The 20,666-nt window shown below is 46.5% G+C and overlaps 1 protein-coding gene across 3 annotated transcripts in view; it reads right to left on the reverse strand.

Moving 5' to 3' along the window:
* The window catches only part of LOC140395289 (uncharacterized), a 117,218-nt gene that overhangs the window by 37,444 nt on the left and 59,108 nt on the right, over positions 1-20,666 (reverse strand). For 2 of the 3 annotated variants that reach the window (XM_072482867.1, XM_072482863.1), the window contains exons 8-11: positions 19,958-20,190; positions 17,131-17,276; positions 14,573-14,711; positions 6,726-6,826 (exon numbers count right to left, since the gene is read on the reverse strand). In XM_072482867.1, coding sequence (XP_072338968.1) covers positions 6,726-6,826; positions 14,573-14,711; positions 17,131-17,276; positions 19,958-20,190 — 619 coding nt within the window. The remainder of the gene's footprint in view (positions 1-6,725; positions 6,827-14,572; positions 14,712-17,130; positions 17,277-19,957; positions 20,191-20,666) is intronic. The other variant, XM_072482864.1, reaches the window with a different exon arrangement.

Raw genomic sequence — 20,666 nt, forward strand, 5'->3', positions numbered from 1 at the left:
CCTTCCTATTTCTGAGCTCTGCCCATATCGCCTCCCTGCTAGAGTCCTCCATAGTGCTCTCCTTCAGCACAGCTGCGATATCCTCTCTGACCAGTAATGCAACTCCTCCACCCCTTTTACCTCCCTCTCTATCCCGCCTGAAGCATCGATATCCTGGGATATTTAGTTGCCAATAATGCCCCTCCCTCGACCAAGTCTCAGTAATAGCAATAACATCATACTCCCAGGTACTAATCCAAACCCTAAGTTCATCTGCCTTACCTACTACACTTCTTGCATTAAAACAAATGCACCTCAGACCACCAGTCCCTTTGCGTTCATCATCTGCTCCCTGCCTACTCTTCCCCTTAGTCACGCTGACTTCATGATCTAGTTCCTTACAGGCTTTAGTTACTACCTCCTTACTGTCCACTAATCTCCTCATTTGGTTCCCATCCCCCTGCCACATTAGTTTAAACCCTCCCCAACAGCGTTAGCAAAAGCACCCCCCAAGGTCATTGGTTTCAGTCCGGCCCAGGTGTAGAACGTCCAATTTGTAATAGTCCCACATCAACCAGAACCGGTCCCAATGTCCCAAAAATCTGAACCCCTCCCTCCTGCACCATCTCTCAAGCCACGCATTCATCCTGTCTATTCTTTCATTTCTACTCTGACTACCACGTGGCACTGGTAGCAATCCTGAGATTACTACCTCTGAGGTCCGACTTCTTAAACTTGGCGCCTAACTCCCTAAATTCTGCTTATAGGACCTCATCCTGTTTTTTACCTATATCATTGGTGCCTATGTGCACCACAACAACTGGCTGTTCACCCTCCCCCTTCAGAATGTTCTGCAGCCTATTTGAGACATCCCTGACCCATGCACCTGGGAGGCAACATACCATTCGGGAGTCTCGTTTTCGATCACAAAACCACCTATCTACTCCCCTTACAATTGAATCCCCTATGACTATAGCCCTTCCACTCTTTTTCCTGCCCTTCTGTACAGCAGAGCCACCCACGATGCCATGAACCTGGCTACTGCTGCCTTCCCCTGGTGTGCCATCTCCCCCAACAGTATCTAAAACGGTATACCTGGTTTGGAGGGAGATGACCGCAGGGGACACCTGCACTGTCTTCCTGTTTTTTCTCTGCCTATTGGTCACCCATTCCCTTTCTCCCTCAGCAATCCTAATCTGCGGTGTGACCAATTCGCTAAACGTGCTATCCACGACCTCCTCAGCATCACGGATGCTCCAAAGTGAGTCCATCCGCAGCTCCAGAGCCGTCATGTGGTCCAAGAGATGCAGCTGGACACACTTCCCGCACGTGAAGTAGTCAGGGACATCAGCCACGTCCCTGAGCTCCCACACTGAGCAAGAGGAACATAACACGGGTCTGAGATCTCCTGCCATTTTTAATCTTAAGCTTAACTTAGTCCAACTATAATATCAAATAATAGATAAATGAAAAAGGAAAAATAAAATAAAAATTGTTACCAATCACATGATAAAAATAGAAATAGAAAAACCTTACCTTATCAACACACCACAGTCTTTTTTTTTGGTTAGAGGAGGAGGGCGGGTGGGAGACACTACACGTGTAGTGTCTCGGGTTCAGCCGCTGCCCAAATATATCAGTTCACTCACCTTCCCAGAGCGCAATTCGACCGTTCCCACTCAGCTCCTCCCTCTCACCGCTCCTGTAAGGCAAGTTTTTAAAAAGGGAAACTTACCTTCCTGACAGCTCCCTGGTTACTGCTCTCGCTTCTACCGCTGAAAAACTGAAGGCTGCTTCTCCTGCAAGGTAAGTTTTTAAAACGGGAAATGTGTGGGGTTTGGTGGGTAACGGCAGGAGGGAGGGAGAGCGGGAGGGGGTTGGAAGGGTGCTTTGACACAGAGGAAATTAGTCTTTTGCCTCGGTCGGGGGTCATCCTGCGAGCAGATAAGCTAGTTAATGGAAGTGAGGGGGGGGGGGGGGGGAATTGAGTTTTCGAGCTGTGTTGTTGTTGGTCTTGTTTGTGGCTTGGGTGGGGATGTTTGCCTGGCGAGGCGGCACTTCTTGTGTTTGGGGGAGGGAGGGGTGAGTTGCTGCCATTTTGAAGGGACTGTTGTTGGAGGTTGGCTGGGATGAGGAGGGGATGGCGGTGGCCATTGAGAGAGGATCCGGAAGATGGGTGGCTGCATTGAAGTGGCTACGGCTGATTAGAGTGGGGGGAGGGGAATGGGTCGAGCTCTCTAACCAGACTGATCTCTTGAAACATTGGGGGACCAAATGACCGATCAAGAGGTCCCATGTTTTCGTCCATTTAAAGAATTTGAATGCAGATGTGGTGTTTATGCAAGAGATGCATCAAAGGGTTGCGGATCAGGCGAGATTGAGGAAAGGGTGGATGGAGCAGGTGTTTCATTCAGGGTTAGACCCTAACACCATAGAAAGCATCCTATCAGGCTGCATCACAGCCTGGTATGGCAACTGCTTGGCCCAGGACCGCAAGAAACTTCAGAGAGTCGTGAACACTGCCCAGTCCATCGCATGAACCTGCCTCCCATCCATTGACTCCATCTACACCTCCCGCTGCCTGGGGAAAGCGGGCAGTATAATCAAAGATCCCTCCCACCCGGCTTACTCACTCTTCCAACTTCTTCCATCGGGCAGGAGATACAGAAGTCTGAGAACTCGTACGAACAGACTCAAAAACAGCTTCTTCCCCACTGTTACCAGACTCCTAAACGACCCTCTTATGGACTGACTTCACTAACACTACACCCTGTATGCTTCATCCGATGCCAGTGCTTATATAGTTACATTGTATATGTTGTGGTGCCCTATTATGTATTTTCTTTTATTCCCTTTTCTTCTTATGTACTTAATGATCTGCTCGCAGAAAAATACTTTTCACTGTACCTCGGTACACGTGACAATAAACAAATCCAATCCAATATGAACGTTGGGGGGGGGTTGACGTACTGATTAGCAAGATGGTCTTTTCAGCTAGCAGCATAGTGGGTGATCCACGGAGTAGGGATGTGACGACGAGAGGGAGGCTGGAGGGTGAGTCCGTGGTGTTGGTGAACATCTCTGCCCCAAACTGAGGTGATGTAGATTTTATGAAGAGGGTGCTGGCGAAGGTTCCGGATGTTGACACGCACTGGTTGATTATGGGGGTGCGTGGATTTTAACATTGTTCTTAATACTAGGGGTGGGGGGGGGGGGGGGGGATGGACCTGTGGCAGTTTGGTAGGCCGAGGGAATTTTTGTTCTTTTCTCATGTATTCCCGAATCAATTTCTTTGTCATGGACAAGACATTGTTGGCGGGGGTGGTTTGGACGGAGTACTCGCTGATCGTGGTCTCAGATCATGCGCCACATTTTATGGGCCTGTGTGTGGAGAAAGGGGTTCCCAGCAGCTACAATGGAGGCTGGATGTGGGGTTGTTGGCCGATAAGGAGATGAAAAGATAAGGGTGGCCATATGCACTTATGTAGAGTTCAAAAAAAGTGGAGGTCTCTGCCGCTGTGCTGTGGGAGGCGCTGAAGGCAGTAGTTATGGGGGAGTTTATATTACGGAGGTGGATCTTGTTAGGGTGGTGGGATCCGAAGCCGCCAAAGGTGGCAAGGTGGGTGAGTGACTTGGCGGAATTCCTTAATTTGGAAAAGATAACGATAACATTTGCCATTAGGGGGTCAGACGAATAGTTATTTTCTTTTTAAAAAATCAAATAAATTTAGACTACCCAATTCTTTTTTTCCAACCGAGGGGCAATTTAGTGTGCCAATTCACCTACCTTCTACCCTGCACATCTTTTTGGGTTGAGAGGGCAAGACCCACGCAGACACAGGGAGAATGTGCAAACTCCACACAGACAGTGACCCTGGGCTAGGATCGAACCCGGGTCATCGGCGCCATGAGGCAGCAGCACTAAACACTGTGCCACCGTGCTGCCCAGAGGAGGAGCTGTTTATTTCCTTCTTTAAGGAATGGTAAACGTCAGCTGGGTGGGGGTGGGGGTGAGTGGGGGTTGTTGTTCTGTGCTGTGGGTTATTTTTTGTATTTTTATTATAATTGGAAAGTGGATTGGGTTGGAACATGGAGGGGTTATGTATTAGATGATGTTTTGTGGATGTACTTGTGTTCTGTGCTCAGCAAGGATCAATGTTGGGACCACACCGATTCACGATATACATTAACGACCTGGAAGAAGGAACTGCGGACACTGTTACTACGTTTGCAGATGATACAAAGATAAGTAGAGGGACTGATAGTGTTGAGGAAGCGGGGAGGCGGCAGAAGGACTTGGACAGGCAAAAAAGTGGCAGATGGAATACAACACAGTAAAGTGTGAGGCTATGCACTTTGGTAGGACGAATAGAGACATAGACTATTTTCTAAATGGGGAAAGGCATTAGAAATCTGAAGCACAAAGGGACTTAGGAGCCCTAGTTCAGGATTATAGCAAGGTTAACATGCAGGTTCAGTTGGCAGTTAGGAGGGCAAATGCAACGTTAGCATTCATTTTGAGGGGGCTAGAGTACAAGAGCAGAGATGTACCGGGCTGTTTAGCACAGGGCTAAATCGCTGGCTTTGAAAGCAGACCAAGGCAGGCCAGCACCACGGTTCGATTCCCGTAACAGCCTCCCCGAACAGGCGCCGGAATGTGGCGACTAGGGGCTTTTCACAGTAACTTCATTTGAAGCCTACTTGTGACAATAAACGATTTTCATTTCATTTACCATTGAGGCTGTATAAGGCTCTGGTCAGACCCCATTTGAAATATTATGAGGAGTTTTGAGCTCCATATCCAAGGAAGGATGTGCTGGCCTTGGAGGGGATCCAGAGGGGGTTCTCAGGGAGGATCCTAGGAATGAAGGACTTATTTGATGAGGAGCAGTCGAGGACTCTGGCTCTGTACTCGATGAAGTTTAAAAGGGTAAGAGGGGATCTCATTGAAACATACAAAATACTAAGAGGCCTAGATAGAGTAAACATGGAGAGGATGTTTCCACTCGTCACAGAAACTCGAACCCGAGAGCACAGCCTCAGACTGAAGGGACAATCCTTTAAAACAGAGACGAGGAAGAATTTCTTCGGCCAGAGGATGGTGAATCTGTGGAACTCATTGTCGCAGAAGGCTGTGGAGGCCAAATCACCGAGTGCCTTTGGATCGGGATTACAGGGAGTAGGCAGGAGAATGGGAAGAAACGGATCAGTCATTCTTTTAATTTTTAAAATAAATTTAGAGTACCCAATCAATTTTTTCCAATTACGGGGCAATTTAGCGTGGCCAATCCACCTACCCTGCACATCTTTGGGTTGTGAGGACGAAATCCATTCAACACGGGGAGAATGTGCAAACTCCACACGGACAGTGACCCAGAGCCGAGATCGAACCTGGGACCTCGGTGCCATGAGGCATGCAGTGCTAACCACTGCGCCACCGTGCTAGAAACACATCAGTCATGATCGAATGATGGAGCAGACTCACTGGGCCGAATAGCCTAAATCTCCTATATCTTCTGATCATATGGTCTAATATATTCACTCGATAAGAGAAATTTAAAGGGGTGGTGGGGAGGAAAGAATTTAAGATAGTAAATAGAGAAAGGTCTCTCACACAGGTCACTTAAATTAGTTTGAAGGGAATTTTACTTTATGGCAGCAATGTCAGATATTGTCTTTCGAATGCTACATTAAAACATTTCTCCAAATGATTCAAGTGGTGTCATGGGAGAGCACAGATTCATCCATTGAGGCGGCAATGGAGGTAGGTGGTAATCAGTAGGATTCATTACCCAGGTTTGACTTGAAGCTATGCATCTGAACTCGTGACTGAGGATTCCCAGGACCATTCCCTCCCAACTGTATATCACTGTTGCTGCCACCTCTGTTGGGTGTGTCCTGCTAGTGGGACAGGAGATAACAGGAATGGTGATGGAGGAGTCTGGGGCATTGGCTGCATGGTATGATTTGGCTAGTATGACTACTTCCAACTGTTGCTTGACTAGTCTGTGATACAGTCTCCAAATTGTGAAAGGTCCTCAGATGTTTGAGAGGTCTTTGAGGGTTGACTGGGCATGCCTTTGACATATCCAATGCACAGGTAGATGCTGGGTATACATGTGGTTTCATTTTTATTTGACTATTCTTAGCGGTTTTGATAAAACTGGTGGCTTGCTAGGCCATTTCAGAGGTCAGTTACATTGCTGTGGACCTGGAGTGACTCGTCGGTCAGCCGGCTAAGGATGGTAGCTTTCCTTCCATGGAGACATGAGCGAACCTGATGGGTTATGATGTTATTTTCATAGTCACCATTACGGAGACAGGCTTTTTATTTTAGGTTTATTTAATTCATTGTGGCCTCTGGATTACTAGTCCAGTAGTATTACCACTATTCTACCATTCTCTCATTTCCTCTCCCACGTGGTGACAAAGGTTAATTGAAGTAAAAGAAACAGGGCAGATTGGAATACACATTTTAGATGAAGACTGGTTCTGCGAAAACCAGCTAAGTAAATACTAAACAGGGATTGAATCTTGATGGTCACCCTCAAACATCTGGGGACCTTTCACAATTTGGAGACTGTATCACAGACTAGTCAAGCAACAGTCGGAAGTAGTCATACTAGCCAAATCATATTTTTACCGAATGAGCGATTAAGGGAGCTGCATATTTACAAGTTCTCACCAATTAGACACCTTCTGTCTGCATTGCTTGAGAACTGGAAGAAAAACAAAGTTTGCTTTACCCAACATCAGCAAACTGTCGTTTTGCAGATTCTTCAAAGCACATCTTCTGGATTAGCTCTTCCCTCTCTCGGTAAATTTGCTCCTGTGCTTTCTTTGCTTCCTATTCAAAAGGAACACATTCTGAAAGAAGGCTTGTACATTTTACCAAAGATTATAGCTCAGCCCATAACTAACACAAGGATTACTGCTAACTCTCAATACTTTTCTACCTTTTTTAAGTCATTCATGGGATCTGGGCTTTGCTGGCTAAACCAGCATCTATTGTCTATCCCTAATTGCTCGTCAGAAGGTGGTGAGCTGCATTCCAGAACCACTGCAGTCCATGTGTAGAGTCATAGATGTTTACAGCATGGAAACAGGCCCTTCGGCCCAGCTTGTCCATGCCACCCAGTTTCCATCGAACATTACAGCGCAGTACAGGCCCTTCGGCCCTCGATGTTGCGCCGACATGTGAAACCACTCTAAAGCCCATCTACACTATTCCCTTATCGTCCATATTAACTCCCAGGCTCAGGATTCTCATCACCCACACACACTCGTATCCACTCTCACAATGGGCAAGGGTGAGGATCCTGAAATTGGGAGTGAGCTGGACACACAGAAACACCCCATCTTAAGCTAGTACCACTTGCCCACATTTGCCCCACATCCCTCTATACCCATTCTGCCCATGTAACGGTCGGACTGTTTTTTTTAAAAGGAAAAAATTGTACCCACCTTTACCACTGCCTCTGGCAGCTCGTTCCAGATGCTCACCACCCAGTGTGTGAAGAAATTTCCCCTCTAGTCTCTTTTGTATCTCTTCCCTCTCACCTTAAACCTCTAGTTCTAGACTCCTCCACCTTTGGGAAAAGATGTTGACTATCTACCTTAACTATGCTCCTCATTATTTTATAGACCTCTATAAGGTCACCACTAAGCCTCCTCTGCTCGAGGGAAAAAAGTCCCAGCCTATCCTTATAACTTAGACCATCAAGATCTGGTAGCATCCTCGTAAAACTCTTCTGCACTCTTTCTAGTTTAACAATATCCTTCCTACAATAGGGTGACCAGAACTGGTGTAGGTATGCCCAACAATGCTATTAGGGAGGAGTTCCAGGATTGTTGCCCCGCACAGGTGGGATGGTGACACAGTGGTTAACACTGCAGCCTCACAGCGTCAGGGACCCAGCTTTGAGTCTGTCCTTGGGTGACGGCCTGGGTAAACATTTCACATTCCCCCAGTGTCTGTGTGTGCTTCCTCTGGGTGCTCCGATTTGCTCCCACAGTCCAAAGATATCAGGTTAGGTGGGGTCGCAGGGATAGGTTGGGGCAGTGAGTTGGGTGGGGTGCTGTTCAAGAGGGTCGGTGCAGACACAATGGGCCGAATGGCCTCCTTTTGCACTGTAGGGATTCTATGGATTCGAACTGTGAAGGAATGACGATATATTTTCAAGTCAGGATGGGTACTTGAATAGGATGGGAATAGAGGGATACGGACCCAGGAAGTGTAGAAGATTGTAGTTTAGTCGGGCAGCATGGTCGGCACGGGCTTGGAGGGCCGAAGGGCCTGTTCCTGTGCTGTACATTTCTTTGTTCTTGGGAGTGACTTGGAGGGCAATTTCCAGATGGTGGCACTCCCATGTGTCTGCTGCTCATGTCCTTGTTTAGATTTGGAAGTTGCCATCTTGGAGGCTTGGAGGGTTTCTGCAGTGCATCTTGTAAATGGTACACACTGTTACCACTGGGCGTGGTGGTGGAGGAGAGAATGTCTGTGGAAGGGGTGGCAATCAAGAGGGCTGCTTGTTCCTGGATGGTGTAATGTGAGAGTACCTTTAAGAAATGGGTGTTTATTAGTGATGTCAGAGTGTGGGTGGAGCTGGGCTGTCTGTCAGCTTTTTACTTTTGTTTTAGGCTGTTTGCTGCAGGGGGTGCTTACTTTCGTTTTCAGAGCTGGATAGCTGCAGTCACAGCCAGAAGTTCTATTAGAGTCTCTCTCTGCAATCTAAAGACTGTAAATTGATCCTGGTGATTTAAAACTAATAACAGTAGTGACTTTAACCTGATGTGCTTCTGGTAAAAGGGGCGACATTCTCCGACCCCCCCGCCGGGTCGGAGAATCGCCGGGGGCTGGCGTGAATCCCGCCCCTGCCGGTTGCCGAAGTCTCCGGCACCGGATATTCGGCGGGGGCGGGAATCGCGCCGCGCCGGTTGGCGGGCCCCCCCGCTCGATTCTCCGGCCCGAATGGGCCGAAGTCCCGCCGATAAATTGCCTGTCCCGCCGGCGTAAATTAAATCACCTACCTTACCGGCGGGACAAGGCGGCGTGGGCGGGCTCCGGGGTCCTGGGGGGGGGGGGGGGGGGGGTGCCCCCACGGTGGCCTGGCCTGCGATCGGGGCCCACCGATCTGCGGGCGGGCCTGTGCCGCGGGGGCACTCTTTCCCTACCGCCTCCGCCACGGTCTCCACCATGGCGGAGGTGGAAGAGACTCCCTCCACTGCGCATGCGTGGGAAACTGTCAGCGGCCGCTGACGCTCCCGCACATGCACAGCCCGGAGATGTCATGGACTAACATGGATTGACGATTGGCTGTCAGGCAGAAGGCAGAGAGTTGGGATAAAAGGTTCTTTTTCGGAATGGCAACCGGTGACGAGTGGTGTCCCGCAGGGTTCAGTGTTGGGGCCACAGCTGTTCTCTTTATATATTAACGATCTAGATGACGGGACTGGGGGCATTCTGGCTAAGTTTGCCGATGATACAAAGATAGGTGGAGGGGCAGGTAGTATGGAGGAGGTGGGGAGGCTGCAGAAAGATTTAGACAGTTTAGGAGAGTGGTCCAAGAAATGGCTGATGAAATTCAACGTGGGCAAGTGCGAGGTCTTGCACTTTGGAAAAAAGAATAGAGGCATGGACTATTTTCTAAACGGTGACAAAATTCATAATGCTGAAGTGCAAAGGGACTTGGGAGTCCTAGTCCAGGATTCTCTGAAGGTAAACTTGCAGGTTGAGTCCGTAATTAAGAAAGCAAATGCAATGTTGTCATTTATCTCAAGAGGCTTGGAATATAAAAGCAGGGATGTACTTCTGAAGCTTTATAAAGCATTAGTTAGGCCCCATTTAGAATACTGTGAGCAATTTTGGGCCCCACACCTCAGGAAGGACATACTGGCACTGGAGCGGGTCCAGCGGAGATTCACACGGATGATCCCAGGAATGGTAGGCCTAACATACGATGAACGTCTGAGGATCCTGGGATTATATTCATTGGAGTTTAGGAGGTTGAGGGGAGATCTAATAGAAACTTACAAGATAATGAATGGCTTAGATAGGGTGGATGTAGGGAAGTTGTTTCCATTAGCAGGGGAGACTAGGACCCGGGGGCACAGCCTTAGAATAAAAGGGAGTCACTTTAGAACAGAGATGAGGAGAAATTTCTTCAGCCAGAGAGTGGTGGGTCTGTGGAATTCATTGCCACAGAGGGCGGTGGAGGCCGGGACGTTGAGTGTCTTTAAGACAGAAGTTGATAAATTCTTGATTTCTCGAGGAATTAAGGGCTATGGAGAGAGAGCGGGTAAATGGAGTTGAAATCAGCCATGATTGAATGGTGGAGTGGACTCGATGGGCCGAATAGCCTCACTTCCACTCCCATGTCTTATGGTCTTATGGTCATTTCCGCGCCAGCTGGCGGGGCAACAAAGGCCGTTTCCGCCAGCTTGCGGGGCGGAAATTCCTCCGGCGTCGGCCTAGCCCCTCAATATTGGGGCTCGGCCCCCAAAGATGCGGAGCATTCCGCACCTTTGGGCCGGCGCGATGCCCGTCTGATTGGCGCCGTTTTGGGCGCCAGTCGGCAGACATCGTGCCGTTTCCGGAGAATTTCGCCCAAGGTGTTTCAAGTCTTATGGATGTTAAAAGGAAAGCTTAAAGGATTACTTAGTGTTGTAGTCGTTGGGGGTTGTATTTGAATTAATGGTTGCCAAGATGTTCACTATGTTTTAAAAAGGTTAACTTGAGTTCATAGGATAAACATTGTTTTGCTGTAAAAAATACTTTTCCATTTCTGCTGTACCACACCTGTAGAGTGGACCGTGTGCTCCTCATACCACAATCTATTAAAAGTTGTGGGTCAGGAGAACTCCATGATACACTCTGGGGTTCTCTAAATCGTGGCCCATAACAATGATGTCAAGTTTCTTGTGTGCTGTTGGAGCTGTTCTCATCCAGGCAAGTGGGGAGTATTCCATCACACTTCAGACTCGTGCCTTGCAGATGGTGGACAGGCTTTGGGGTGTCAGGAGGTGAGTTAACAGCCTCAGGATCCCTAGCCTTTAACCAGCTTTTGCAGCCATAGTACTTATATGGCTAGTCCAGTTCAGTTTCTGGTCAATGGCAACTCCCCTTGATGTTAATAGTAGGGTATTCAGCATTGGGCGTGCCATTGAATGTCAAGGGATGAAAGTTATAGATTCTCTCTTGTTGAAGATGGTCACTGCCTGGCACTTGTGTGGCATGCATGTTATTTGCCACTTGTCAGCCCAAGCCTGGATATTGCCCAGGTCTTGCTCCATTTGGATATGGACTCCTTCAGGATCTGAGGAGTTGCAAATGGTGTTCAGATAATTGACCTCCAACAACCATAGCCATCTTTCCTTGGTGTTAGTTATGACTCTAACTGGTGGAGTTTTCTCCGATTCCCATTGACTCCAGTTTTGCTAGGGCTCCTTGATGCCACATGTGGTCAAGTGCTGCCTTGATATCAAGGGCAGTCACACCTGACCTCACATCTGGAGTTCAGCTTTTTTCATGTCTGATCCAATGAGGTCAGGAGCTAAGTGACCTGGTGGAACGCAAACTAACTGAGCATCAGTGAGCAAATTATTGCTGATTAAGTGCCGCTTGATTACACTGTTGGTGATCCATCCACCACTTTACTGATGATTGTAAAGACCGATGGTGCGCGAATTGACCTCATTGGATTTATCCTGTTTCTTATGTACAGGACATAGCTGGACAATTTTCCACTTTGCCAGGTAGATGCCAGTGTTGTAACTGTACTGGAACTGTACTTGGCTAGAGACACGGCAAGTTCTGGAGCACAAGTCTTTATTGCCTCCATATTGTCAGGGTCCATAGCCGTTACAGTATCCAGTGCCTTCAGTCTTTACTTGATATCATGTAGAGTGAATGGAATTGGCTGATGACTGGCATGTGATATTGGAGATCATTGAATCCAATTTGCACTCTGGCTGAGGATTGTTGTAGATGTTTAATCTGCACTCTGGCTGAAGATTGGCTGTTTAGCACAGGGCTAAATCGCTGGCTTTGAAAGCAGACCAACAGCATGGTTCAATTCCCGGAACAGCCTCCCCGAACAGGCGCCGGAATGTGGCTACTAGGGGCTTTTCACAGTAACTTCATTGAAGCCTACTTGTGACAATAAGCGATTTTCATTTCATTTCATTTCATGTTTTAGCCTTATCTTTGCACAGATATGCTGGGCTACCCCATTATTGAGGTTGGGGATATTTGTGGAGCCGCCTCCTCCAGTGAGTTGTTTAATTGTCCACTCCCATTCAGTCTAGATATGGCAGGAATGGAGAGCTTCAAACTGATTCCATGCTTGTGGAATCGCTTAGCTCTGTCTATCACTTGCTGCTTATACTGATTAGCATGCAAGTAGTCCTGTGTTGTAACTTCACCAGGTCAACAGCTCATTTTATGCGTGGTGCTGTTCCTGGCATCCCCTCCTGCACCTTACATGGAGCCAGGGTTGATCCCCTGGCTTGATGGTAATGGTAGAGCAGGGATATGCTACTGCTGACTCAGTGCCTCATGGTTGCCCAGTCTTGAGTTGCTAAATCTGTTCGGAATCTATCCTACTGGGCCCAGTGGTAGTGCCACACAACACAATGGAGGGTATTTCCAATGTGAAGACGGGACATGGTCTTCACAATGACTGTGCGATGGTCACGCCGACCAATATAGTCATGGACAGATGCATCTGCGGCTGCCAGGTTGGAAAGGATGATGTCAAGTATGTTATTTCCTCTAGTTCGTTCCTTTATCACCTGTCACAGAACCAGTCTCGCAGCGATATCCTTTAGGACTCGGTCAGCTTGGCCTGTAGTGGTGCTACCAAGCCACTCTTGGTGATGGCCATTAAAGCCCTCCCCCATCCAGAGTACATTCTGCGCCCATGCCACCCTGAATGTTTCCTCCAAATGTTGTTCCACATTGAGCTCAGAGAGGTGAGGTGATGGGAGTGCATGGTAATCAGCCGAAGATTTCCTTGCCCAGATTACAGGAGCAGGGAGGTCATGTTGGAGTTGTATAGAACTTTGGTGAGGCCACAGCTGGAGTAGTCTGTGCAATTCTGGTCGCCACATGATAGGAAGGATATGATTGCACTGGAGGGGCTGCAGAGATGATTCCCCAGGATGTTGCCTGGGAGGGAATATTTAAGTTAAGTTATGAGGTTGGATAGGCTTGGGCTGTTACTGGAGCAGAAAAGACTGAGGGGCAACCTGATTGAGGTGTATAAGATTATGAGGGGCATGGACAGGGTGGATAGGGAGCAGGTGTTCCCCTTAATTGAAGGGTCAGTCACGAGGGGATACAAGTTCAAGATGAGGGGCAGGAGGTTTGGGAGAGATTGGAGGAAAAAACATTTTACCCAGAAGGTCTGGAATGCACTGCCTGGGAGGGTGGTAGAGGCGGGTTGCCTCACATCCTTTAAAAAGTACCTGGATGAGCACTTGGCACATCAGAATATTCAAGGCCAAGTGCTGGCAAGTCAGATTAGTTGGGCAGGTCAGGTGTTTTTCATGTGTCAGTGCAGACTCGATGAGCCGAACGGCCTCTTCTGCACTGTATGATTCTGTGATATTTAACCGGATGTCATGAGATTTCATGGGATCCGGATTTGATGTTGAGGATTCCCAGGGCAACTCAATCCCGACCATATATCATGGTGCTGCCACTTTTGCTGGGTCTGTCCTGCTGGTGGGAGGAGACTTATGCAGGGATGGTCACGGTGGTGACTGGGACATTAGCTGGAAGGAATGATTCCGTGAGTATGACTATGTCAGGCTTGCTTGGCTTGTCTTTGAGACAGTTCTCCCAATTTTGGACTTTGCAAGGTCGACAGAGCTCACTTTGCCACTGTCTTTTCCGGTGCCTAGGTTGATGCCGAATAGTCTATCCAGGTGCATTCCTTTTAAAATTTTGATTCAACTGAGTGTCATGCTAGGGCATTTAAGAGTTAACAATATTGCTGTAGGTGTGGAACCACCTGTAGGTCAGACCAGATAAGGAAGACAGATTTTCTTCTCTAAAGGACATTAGTGAATCAGATGGGTTTTTAAATCACAACTGTTAAAGGTTTCATTGTCAACTTAATTCTAGATTTTATTTAATTCACCACCTGGGGTTCGAATCTGGGTCCCCTCAGCTAATTTGACACACTAGGAAATTCATCCCTTGACTGAAAGAAAACTAGTTTGAAGGTCTAGTCTTTTTTAAACACGCGGAAGACAAATTAATGGTGTGTGCCCTCATTTTGTTCTGACATTAGTAAACAAAATTGAGAGTTTGTGCGAACTCTAGAAAGCACCAAAAACCACAATTCAGATGAGTTAATTATCCAATCTCTCAGCCAATTAAGATAAAACATATTAAAAGTGGAATTGGGACACCACAACATGTCTGGCACAAACATCTTCTCAGTGGCCATAGATCACAGTCCAGGTGCAGAAATTAACACTTAAAGGAAAGGGACTGAGAAGTTAACAGATCCAGAAAAGACAGATTAACAAAGAATTACATTAAAAGGGCATTTTCAGATTTCCATCTGCAATTCCTTCTCCTTACCTCCTCTAATAATAATCTCTCCCTTTGCGGGACTGATTCGTCCAATCTCTCTCTTTCGAGACACATCCTCTCAAGCTGCAATCGCTCCAGATCCCTTTCCAGTAACTCTATGGCTTGTTCTTCCCATATCTCACGTTCTCTAGTGGAAAACACAAATTCAACACTTCATGACTAGATATGTAGATGCAAGGTTTCCACAACCACAAGTCACATTCACCGTAAACTAAAATTGGTTGAAGGATCAACATCAACAAACCCTAAAAATAAGACACTTAAAACTGCAATAACTATACAATGCTCAAGGCTAGTGATTGACAATCTTCATGAGAAAATTTGATGCAATACAGAATTTGATCTCAAAATATCAGTTGGTCATCGTCAATCAGTGGCTCTGTGGTTTAAACTTATGTTATTGTGGGTGGTGGGACAAATAGCGAAAGAAAGTACTTCCACTTCAAAGAACATTATCCGCTGCTCTATGCCACACAAGACTGGGAAATTTTGATATCTGGTCTGTGCAGATTAACAATTTCAGGCAGTTGAACTGAAAAGAGAAATTAGGCACAATAACTTCTCTGATCACCATACACCAATCCTTACTACAAATAGCAAGAAGTCTTACAACACCAGGTTAACGTCCAACAGGTTTGTTTCAAATCATTAGTTTTCAGAGCACTGCTCCTTCCTCAGGTGAATGAAGAGGTATGTTCCAGAAACATGCATACATATATAAATATAAATAAAATACACAAGGCCAACACACCAGGCCGGCTTATCGTAGCAGGAAATGGGACCCTGTGTGAGAACTTCTCTGGCTACATAGAGGGCATCTTGAAACCCATCGTACAAGGAACGCCCAGCTTCTGTCGTGACACGACGGACTTCCTAAAGAGACTCAGCATCCATTGAACAGTTGAACCAGGAACATTCCTCGTCACAATGGACGTCTTGGCACTCTACACCAGCATCCCCCACGACGACGGCATTGCTGCAACAGCCTCAGTACTCAACACCGACAACACCAGGATCTGGTCAGACGAGGAGGAGCGTAACAGACATCTACAGATGCTGAAAGATGCCCTCGTACGAACGGGATATGGCGCTCGACTCATCAATCGACAGTTCCAACGCGCCACAGCAAAAAACTGCACTGACCTCCTCAGAAGACAAACACGGGACACAACCGACAAAGTACCCGTCGTCGTCTAGTACTTCCCCGGAGCGGAGAAACGACAACATCTTCTTCGCAGCCTTCAACACGTCATCAATGAAGACGAACATCTTACCAAGGTCATCCCCACTACTTGCCTTCAAACAACCGCGCAATCTCAAACAAACCATTGTTTGCAGCAAACTACCCAGCCTTCAGAACAGCGACCACGACACCATACAACGCTGCCATGGCAATCTCTGCAAGACGTGCCAGATCATCGACACGGGTACCACCATTACACGTGAGAACACCACCCACCAGGTACGCGGTACATACTCGTGGGACTCGGCCAACATTGTCTACCTCATACGCTGCAGGAAAGGATGTCCCGAAGCGTGGTACATTGGCGAGACCATGCAGACGGTGCGACAGTGGATAAACGGACATCGCATGACAACGAAGGGGAACACTTCAGCAGTCAAGGGCATTCAGTCTCTGATCACCGGGTAAGCGTTCCCCAAGGCGGCCTTCAGGACGCGCGACAACGCAAAATTGCCGAGCAGAAACTTATACCCAAGTTCCGCACACATGAGTACGGCCTCAACCGGGACCTTGGATTCATGCCGCATTACATTCATCCCCCACCATCTGGCCTGTGAAATCCTACCAACTGTCCTGGCTTGAGACAATTCACACCTCTTTAACCTGGGGTTACCCCTATCTCTGGAACTGTAAAGACTTAATTACCTGCAAATGCTCGCATTCAAAGCATTGTCTTGCATCTTTGACTTTGTCTATATATATGTTTCTGGAACATATCTCTTCATTCACTTGAGGAAGGAGCAGTACTCTGAAAGCTAGTGGTTTGAAACAAACCTGTTGGACTTTAACCTGGTGTTGTAAGACTTCTTACTGTGCTCACCCCAGTCCAACACCAGCATCTCCACATCATACTACAAATAGAGCAAAGGCAGACAAGGCCACAGATGTTAGATGTGTATACTCTGTTGTACAATTGGACACCAAAGCTCAATGAAGAAGCTCAAATCATGGCAGCCACTTTGGTGAGGTAACAGGTTCCGCATGATTTAGGTCATAACAAGGAACCAAAACAATTAGTAGATGTCAGGAAAGGAGAGAAGCAGCAAAATGAAATAGCCAAGATGATAAAAGACATCCATCCCTGCCCCAAAGTTAAGAAAAGTGAGTAACCCCCTTGATTTTAAATATCCGCGGAAGATATTTTACACAACAAAACAATACAATAGAAACGTTAAGTCTCGGTATCTGTCTGACTTGCTCAGTGTTTCACATCTCCAACATTGTCAGTTTTTTGTTCTCTGTAGAAATCTTTGGTGCAAAACTGCACTGTTTCAAAAGCAATATGGATCTTCAGTGCACTAACCTGCGTCTTTCAACGGCCCATAACGCTTCCTTGGGATCTAGATGCCATAGTTGTTCTTTCAACTCATGAGTTTTATCTGTGAATACATCTCTTGATCGATTTCTGTTGGGAGATCTTGTGTGTTGACTCCTGGATCTTGGAGTCTGCTTTTCCAAGGCAAGAAAATAATTGAACATTGATGGTAATTTTCAAAACCAGAAGCCTGAATTTGTGTGCCAAACTAGTTGCCAATGAAACTGTAAAGTCACGGAAGGTGGTTAGGCCATTCATTCTGCACATGATGGATCTTTCCCATCCTCCCACCTCAAGCGGATTAGCTAAAACTCTAAATAAAAGCATATAACAAGGGATCATAGAAACATAACCTATAAGAAAAGCGAATTCTTATACGCATGGAATATCATTACAAATCTGCAAACTTACAAAAGGAGACATTACAAATGTACCACTGGGTATGGCACCATCCTTCATATAAAGTTCACGTAAAGTAACTACCGTGAACAAAAAACAAATACTTCCATAGCACATTTATCATCTCATCATGCCCTAAAGCACTTTATAGCTAATTAAGCACTTCTGAAGTATAGTCACTATTGCAATGTAGAAAATGCAGTACTTAATTTGCAATGGAGTCTCACAGCCAGTGACCCTGGTGGAAACAAAACTGAGCATCAGTGAACAGGCTATTGGTGAAGGAATGCCATTTGGTGTCACGGTCAGCAACCTCTTCCATCACTTTACGGCTGAAGGGAAGCAACTCAGCTGGTTTAAATTGTCCTGTTTTTTGATGCAAGGACAGGCAACTTTGTACATTGTTGGGTAGATATCAGTGATTTGGCTAACCTTGGAATGACTTGACTAGAGACATAGCTAATTCTGCAGTACGCCTGCATGTTGCTGAGACCTGTAGCCTATGCAGTGTCCAGTGCAAATCAGGCAAACATTGTGATGTTCCCTCCATGGTTGAATACCCAGTGAATATTCACTGTCTAGCTTCAGAAGTGAGCGTTTAAGGAAATACCAGAAGCTCAAGAACCTTTCACCTTCTTCAATCACTGTCTGAAGACAAGAGAATAATGCCTTTTGGATGTGATGTTATAAAACTAGACTGTCTGCCCCCTCAGGTGGATATAAAGGATTACATGTCACAATAGAAGAGGAGGATGGGGTACATCCTGTGTTCAAGACAATATTTATCCCTCAATCAACGTAAAAAAACAGATTATCTGGTCATTATTACATTAATGCTCATGGGTGTTTGTTGTGCACAAATTAGCTGCCTTGTTTCCTACATTACAGAAGTATTTAATTGGTTCTGAAGTATTTTGGAACGTTCAGTGGACATGAAAGGTGCCATATAAATGCAGGTCTTTTGTTTTTAAAAAAGATTCCCCATACTATCTACCAATTCACAGTGTGAAATTTACCAAACGTGAAGTTCAAAAAAAGCAATTCGAAAATCAGGGAATGATGTGTCTTTTAGGAGGAAGATGGACCAAGAAATTAGGATTAACAAAAGGTGAAGCTAATGCTGTATGGGATGAGGTTGGGGTGGGTGGGGGGCAGATCTCACTGGTTGCTCTGTGAACCTACGGGCAGACGATGATAATTATTACACGCTGAACCCGTGAGCAGTTTCAGTTTGAGCAGCAAGACATTCCAAATAGTAAATTCAGGAAAAAAAACACATTTAGAAAGCATTTTAAAAGTGGGTATTCTACAGCTTCACACCCTGGTTTTTAAAGAAAGGACCAATTTGTGGATTGGTCCGAGTGCTAAGCCAATGCAAAAGTTTACAATTCAAAAAGCAGAAGCAGAATTAAAATTCAGCAATAATGTTTGTAGGGTTTATAGTAAGTTGGTCCACTTTTCAAGTAGCTCCCAAAAGCCTTTACAAGACTTTCCCCCCAATGAAAAGAAAATATCCCCATCTTGCCCATTCAGGATCAACCCACATACAATGTTACTGATTCCATGAGATGCAATTTCTTTTTTGGATTGGGTTTAAAAATTTAATTTAATAACCTTAATTGGATACCAAATAATATTATACAGAAATGCAAAGTGCACCTATCCTCCAAAAGAGCACCCTACCAAGCCCACTCCCCATCCTATATCTTCAACTCTATCTAACCTGCACATCTTGGGACTGTGGGAGGAAACCGGAGCACTCAGAGGAAACCCACGAAGACAGGGGAGAACATGCAAACTCCAGTCACTCAAGGTTGTAAGTGAATCCAGTGCTAACTACTGTGCCACCCTTGTCATAGATTTCATAGAATTTACAGTGCAGAAGGAGGCCATTCGGCCCATCGAGTCTGCACCGGCTCTTGGAAAGAGCACCCTACCCAAGGTCAACACCGCCACCCTATCCCCATAACCCAGTAACCCCACCCAACACTAAGGGCAATTTTGGACACTAAGGGCAATTTATCATGGCCAATCCACCTAACCTGCACATCTTTGGACTGTGGGAGGAAACCCACGCACACACGGGGAGGATGTGCAGACTCCGCACAGACAGTGACCCAAGCCGGAATCGAACCTGGGACCCTGGAGCTGTGAAGCAATTGTGCTATCCACAAGGCTACCGTGCTGCCCCGATTTTGTTTGATTAGAAATTAATTACTTTGACTAGAAGCAATACACACATCAGGACTTTGAGATTATTTAAACCTCTCGGATTAGCCTAATGTGAGCACCCCATGCTTCAGTCTGCAAGAACTGTAATGACAGTAGTATTATGTGGATAAATCTAATATTACATTCCATCTGTAATCCTTTTAAGTTTACTTGCAATAATTAATCACACTAACAAAGAACCTACCCTCATCCTCTCTTTACTATTCCATCTCTCTACGCTCAGACTCCTTTCTCTACTCCGCCTCCTCCGCCTCTCCGAACTGCGGCTCCTCCTCTGCCTCTCCGAGCTGCGGCTCCTCCTCCGCCTCTCCGAGCTGTGGCTCCTCCTCCGCCTCTCCGAGATGCGGCTCCTCCTCCGCCTCTCCGAGCTGCGGCTCCTTTCTCTCCCCGGCCTCTTCCTCTCTGAACTTTGGGTTCCTGAAGAGAGATGAAACTGACCCACTGCTGTGTATTTGATATGTATACATTGTGACAACACGTCTTGATTTTATTTCAGCAATTGCCAGACAGCGAATGATAGGCAGAATTTTGTTAGTAACACTGAGATCTGCAGTTAAAACAGAAAATCAAAGACTGGAAGGAATTACCTGTAAATTAGTGATACCCGAGGGACTTGCAAATATCCTTTACTTGCAATTGTTCGCTACCAAAATGTCTACTGCAAGTATATCAAATCAGATGAGCCAAATATTCTGGATTTAGCTGCATCTCCTACAGCATTCCCACATTTATTTGGCATCACCTGGAGTCTTGCTGAGTTCTGGAGCCCTGCCTGTAGGATGAAATTTCAATTTTTGTTTATTGGCTTTCATATTTCATTGTCATCCTCGGGTCCTCTTCCACCGTGAAAGGGATATCCTGATCCTGGAAACAGGAACTTTGGCAGTTTGCGC

Source organism: Scyliorhinus torazame, chromosome 18 (genome assembly GCF_047496885.1).
Source record: "Scyliorhinus torazame isolate Kashiwa2021f chromosome 18, sScyTor2.1, whole genome shotgun sequence".
In the NCBI taxonomy this organism is placed as follows: Eukaryota; Metazoa; Chordata; class Chondrichthyes; order Carcharhiniformes; family Scyliorhinidae; genus Scyliorhinus; species Scyliorhinus torazame.